Source organism: Limulus polyphemus, unplaced genomic scaffold (genome assembly GCF_000517525.1).
Source record: "Limulus polyphemus unplaced genomic scaffold, Limulus_polyphemus-2.1.2 Scaffold5514, whole genome shotgun sequence".
NCBI lineage: Eukaryota > Metazoa > Arthropoda > Merostomata > Xiphosura > Limulidae > Limulus > Limulus polyphemus.
The window spans coordinates 40,059-46,284 of NW_013671124.1; the positions used below are offsets into that span (position 1 = coordinate 40,059).

At 33.2% G+C, this 6,226-nt stretch overlaps 1 protein-coding gene across 1 annotated transcript in view; it reads right to left on the minus strand.

Moving 5' to 3' along the window:
* Positions 1 to 6,226, minus strand: part of LOC106472673 (ankyrin repeat and death domain-containing protein 1A-like) — a 42,791-nt gene that overhangs the window by 27,226 nt on the left and 9,339 nt on the right. The window contains exon 5 of the mRNA XM_022401226.1: positions 4,072 to 4,176. Within this exon, the coding sequence (XP_022256934.1) occupies positions 4,072 to 4,176 (105 nt within the window). The remainder of the gene's footprint in view (positions 1 to 4,071; positions 4,177 to 6,226) is intronic.

The following is a 6,226-nucleotide window of genomic DNA, read 5'->3' on the forward strand; positions in this document are numbered from 1 at the left end:
GCAAAGTTTTATTGAGAAAGAATAAACTAGTTTTATTTACGAAAGGACTTGTATCGCTAAAGTTTCTTCGGAAAGAATTTTTACGGAAAATTAACAAACGAACAGATACGTAACAATATTAACCTTCATAATTATAATTTATCAATCTACACAGTCTTAATTCGGATATATTTGCAACTTGATTAGTAAACAGTTATTATGTGAATGTCTTTTCATTCGAAGTCTATTGTTCCAGAGAAACTATGTCAAAAAACTAGATGGACAATCGAAATTTTGGAAAGAGATCCATTTTTACATTTTCTGTTTACATTGATTTCAAATAACGACTAGCTCACAATATGCTTTTACAAAAGCGTGTTAGACCGTCTATATTAATTTCAACTGTTATCTTACTGAACAGCATTGCTTACAGCTTTCTCTATAATTCTCTGAGAGTATAGTAATTTATTTTCGGAGTTAAGCGACAGTATATTTGTTTCTTGTAATTTACTTAGCATAGAAAAGAAAGTCCGATGTTTGCAAGAACAGATATACCATTTCTGATGCTATTAGCTTGTAGACTATACACCTATGCATAACAATATGTTTCATATTTCATGATTTCGTGACGCCCTACATTCTGTGCACCAACTACACTGTCAAATGTTTTAGTGACTTTGTAATAAGAGCACACGAGACGGCTCCTTCTCGTGGATGTAAAGGCTTATCGAGTCTGAATAAATTCATATGACAAAATAAACTTATGGCTTTACATGCTGACTTCTCAAACATTGATGTTGCTTTTTATTTTAATCTTTAAAGTTTGAAACAAATTTATGCTATACGCTTTATTCCTGGGGTAACAAAAATATTTGATTATTTTTCTGTTTTATAAGACTATTTATTTTGAACAAACTATTTACATTTTAAACATCATTTTTAGTGCTTTGTGTGCATGTTTATTATTATTTTCATGCCTCAAATTATTAAGTATGGATCTGAAAACTGATACCTATCAGTGTGCTCAATTTTCCATGATTATTTTAAATATGCACTACTGGCACTTGTGCTTAATTTTTTTTTTAAATCATAATAAATAATTAAAAACAACGTTTTATATTTACACAATAAAAACTTTATTGAAGCCGTACGGCTTCCACTTTAAAATATCTCTCTACAAGTACATATTTCGACGTGATGCTTGCAAACACGTTGGAATAATTATGTGTAAAACCAAATTTTTAGTAAACAGTATGGAATTTAGAAAGAAAAGAAAAACACTGCATTATTTTTTCTATAATTTGAGGAAAATATGGTAAAAGAAAAAGAAAGCTGAACTTTTTAACGATATTTCTTGTGTTATCTTTAAAGAAAAAGCAGTAACCTTTAGAGACATACAAGCTTATTTGTTTGTTTTTGTTATTAAGCACAAAGCTACACATTGTGCTATCTGTGCTCCGCCCACCACGAGTATCTAAACTCGGTTTTTTGCACTGTATTCCTTCAGACTTACCGCTGAGCCACTGTGGGGCAGATCTACTAGTGAAAAGTAATGTATCATAAGTACTTAACAATTATTCACAGAACCATACTGTTATATCTGTCCCCTTACAATTCTTCACAGAACCATGCTGTTAGATCTGTCACCTTACAATTCTTCACAGAACCATACTGTTTTATCTGTCCATTTACAATTCTTCACAGAACCATATTGTTAGATCTTTAGAATTAAAATTCTTTACAGAACGATATTGTTACATCTGCCCACTTCCAATTCTTCACAGAACAATACTGTTATATCTGTAGACTTAATATTCTTCACAAATTCTTTTGTTTGTTTTTGTTATTAAGCACAAAGCTACACATTGTGCTATCTGTGCTCCGCCCACCACAAGTATCTAAACTCGGTTTTTAGCACTGTATTCCTTCAGACTTACCGCTGAGCCACTGTGGGGCAGATCTACTAGTGAAGAGTAATGTACCATAATTACTTAACAATGGTTCGTTAATCGATTTAATCGAAATTAAATTTTGATACGCGATTTTTTAATGGAAATTGATGAAACGGCGTATTTTTTTCGGAAACTTGTTAATGTAAGTGAACTTCTTTATATTCCAATGCTGAAATATTTATTGTGTATCTTTTTAAGTCAACTTATTCTTCGAAGAAAATTCCATTTAATATTGCACATAATAAATATACTTTTACATGATTACGAGTTTTTAAGGAGAAATTAAGATTGTAATTTTATCATAAAACGTCAGTTTTGATATAAAGAATGCAGTATTTAAGAAATTGTACCATTTCTACCTTATAATATAACACTTAAGGCAAAAAGAAAAGTCACACGTCAGATTAAACAAAGGAGTTCTTGCATTAAATATCGCTCGCTTACAATGGATATAGAGTCCATAATGGCTTTCAAATGCGATTGATAATTGAATACTATCGCAAATCTGAAACCATTGATATATTTTACTCAACTATATTTTTCATGAATGTTGATGATAGTGTTACGACAGCGGAAGTCACGTGACGCTGGTATCACGTTATGAGTTTCTAGAAGGATGGGGAACATCACGAATATCCCAGTATTTGATAGGCGCCCTCTATATTAGTATATAACCCCGGAAAATAAAGCGGAGATAAGAAGTGACGGCATAGATAATTGCAGACAGAGAGATATAGAGACAGATAATCGAGTCAAGTGAGCGGTAGTGACCGTAAGTAAATTGCGTGAATCGTTGTGAACTATAGCGTGTGTTTAAGTTAAAGTGACTGTGGAAATTAAGTGTATTGCAAAGTTGTATTGAGAAAGAATAAACTAGTTTTATTTAAGAAAGGACTTGTATCTCTGAACTTCCTCGGAAATAAATTATACGGGAAATTAACAAACGACCAGAGACGTAACAATATAAATATCCCCTAACCACAATTTCAAGTCTGCAGGTTGTTCCGTAACTTTATCTGTCTGCCTGTTTTAGGCGAGCTGGGATCTTGAACATTATGTCTATCGTATCCCAGCTGACTTGATGAGCCGTGGTATTGGTGATTGGATGAAGGCGAGGAAGGTATTTTTTATTTATTAATAAGTGTTCTTTCTCATTCAACGCTGATGTGGCAATGCTTTCAAGAATACATATTTATTTATGATTAAAAGAAGTGGGTAGCTTCCCCTGTTAAGTTGACGCAGATTGAATTCATTTCTTCATGCCGCTAACACTAGGTTTAGTATATATAATAAAACTTACGATATACTAACACTAGGTTTAGTATATATAAGCCCCCCAGTGGCTCAGCGGTATCTCTGCGGACTTACAACGCTAGAAACCGGGTTTGATACCCGTGGTGGGCAGAGCACAGATAGCCCATTGTGTAGCATTGTGCTTAATTACAAACAAACAAGTATATGTATGATAGAACTTACGATAAACTGAGGTAACAAGGTGAGTTGCAAGTGTTCAGTCCAGTGTTTGCTACTGCCCTTCGGGTGGTTACTCTTTGAACTGTTTTTCCTTTTAGCGGATAATAATGGCGAAATACAGGTAACTTTAAAAGCCATTTTAAAACAGATTTAACATTTTGACAGTAAAACTTTGCAAAAGTGTGCACACTGAACTTTCCTCTTCCCATTCATACCAGTAAGAAAAAAGAATACTTGCACATATGTTTTATTGGTGGACAAAGATTGAAGGTACTAAAAAAATTGAATATTTCTTAAAACTATACGTTGCTCTAGAATCAAATGCAGACAAAGATATTCTAGAGGTACATAATGTTCAGGATCAAGCAAAACATTTGTCATGTTTAATTCTGGAAAAGAGTAATAAGCATGCATATTTTATGCATAATGAGCAAAGTCTGTAAACAAAAAAAAGACTACAGCATTTTTGTTTCGTTTTTCATATTTTTATTTTATTTTGGCTACAAAACTACGTTTTGATTTAGAATTTTAAAATGCATCTTAAATGTTATGATGTTGACCCACTTTCCAAATGTTATTACTTTAACAATAAACTTCTTGGACATGTATTAAAAGGACTTACCAAAAAGAGTTCATAACTGTAGTATAACGTTTGACCTTCACTTACCCTGTCGCTTGAATTGACACTGATGTTTTCCACTGACTCGAGTAAGAAATTAACAACGTCTACGTGATTGTTTTGTACGGCGCAATGAAGGGCAGTAAGTCCTTGCTAATAAAATAAAAATGGACGACACTGAGTTCCTGTTACGATCGTATTAAAATAAGTACAATAAAATAATACACTATACGTTATTCAGTTCATGCCAGGTTGGAGTATAAAAAGCGATACGAGTATTACATAAAGTATATAGCGTGCCAGTCCAAGATAGATTATAACACATTATTCCCTTAAAATTTATAACATGAAATATATAACTCTTATAAAAATAACACGGAAATACAGTAAATATTAACTTCAACAAGTATACTGTTGGGCATTATGGTCTTTGTGTTAAGGTACAAGAATACGTTGTAAAAATAACATAAGTTCAAAGTAGAAACAACACATTTTGTGGATTAACAAAACAGAACACAAATACGTATTTGACGTACAGTCGTTGTACATAATCGTTCGCAATATACATACACTTAATGACATCACAAAACAACAGCGTATTTAAATACAGTATTGAGATGGAAACGGCACGCCATTTGTGCCGTCAAAAAGCACATAGAAATCTCGTGTGTTTTGGCGCTATAACAATAAATTGCTTCATAGCGTATATAATTCTGTGTTTGTGTAACACAATTTGTCTTGTTGTGACGCAAGTTTTAGTTGGTGTTATTTTTTTACGGTGTAAGCGAAATATTAAAATATGAAGGATACAGTAGTCTATTTACTGAAATTCGAACATCAGAAATAAACTAAGGAAATATATATGGAACCAGCAAAGGCGCCAGGTAACGCCTGGGCTTAAAAAGTGATGTTACAGACAGAAGAGTGGGCTGTCTCCTTCCACTGTTTTATGCCGTTGAACATGAGCCTTTCGTTCGATGCAGAGGTACCCGTACTAAGCGCGGTATTAAACCTTAATTTCATTTGGCGTCGGCTTCACATATTTTGCTACAGATCTAAAATCATATATTATTTAACCTCTAATTTTAAGAATTACAGGAAGTGAAAACGTCGTCCCACTCAATATTTGATTTTCGCAGTTATTTAAAAATATAATTCCAGTTATTCTACTATGATTCAAACAGATGTATTATGAATGCTATAACACAGTAATGAGCGCATTACTATTTTACGATATAGTTTTTATTTTTAACAGTCATTTATTTAAAAATCTGAAGGTTCTAAGAAAATAAAAAAAAGTATTTTGTATTCAGCGTCATCCTTAGCATAATAATAAAGTTCGTTAACATCCAAAAATAGCGTCTTAACCCTGCTGCGAAATATATTTATATTACTGATGAATGCTTGATAACGCTCACTTGCGCATGTGAGTGTGGAATATTAATATTTAACTTAACTGCACAGCAGGCTAGAGCTTTCAGCTTTTATCAGCAAACGTTTGAATACCAAAAGTAGTAAAATTAATTTTACAACATACCATATACAATTCAGTCCCGGCTGAACTGGGTTATTAAAATAGGCTATTCATTCCTGCAGTTACTGCAATTCAAGTGAGGTTTTTGTGTTACCAAGAAATAATAAATAGATAACATAAGTAAGATAAAAGAAAGAAACAAAATGGTGTTTTGTTACTTTAGAATGTTTTGATGTAATTTTTATTCATTCTGTTAACTTTGCTTTGATCATCAAAAATGTTTTCCCTTTCTTTCCCTGTGTGAATAAGCTGTGAATACATTGGGCAATTTTAAATTTAAAAAAATGTTTGATCATTATTTATTCGGGTATTTATGTGATGAAGCATCATAATACCACGCCCCCCCCCCCAGTGGCACAGCGGTATGTCTGCGGACTTACAACGCTAGAATCCGGGTTTCGATACCCGTGTTGGGCAGAGCACAGGTAGCCCATTGTGTAGCTTTGTGCTTAATTACAAACAAACAATACCACTGATAATGATAACGCTAACAACATTAGTTACTCTACAAATTGTCTTGTTTTGTCAGTTTTAATGTTATACAGTATACACCAAGTTTGTTTGTTTGTTTTTTGAATTTCGCGCAATGCTACACGAGGTCTATCTGCGCTAGCCGTCCCTAATTCAGCAGTGTAAGACTAGAGGGAAGGCAGCTAGTCATCACCACCC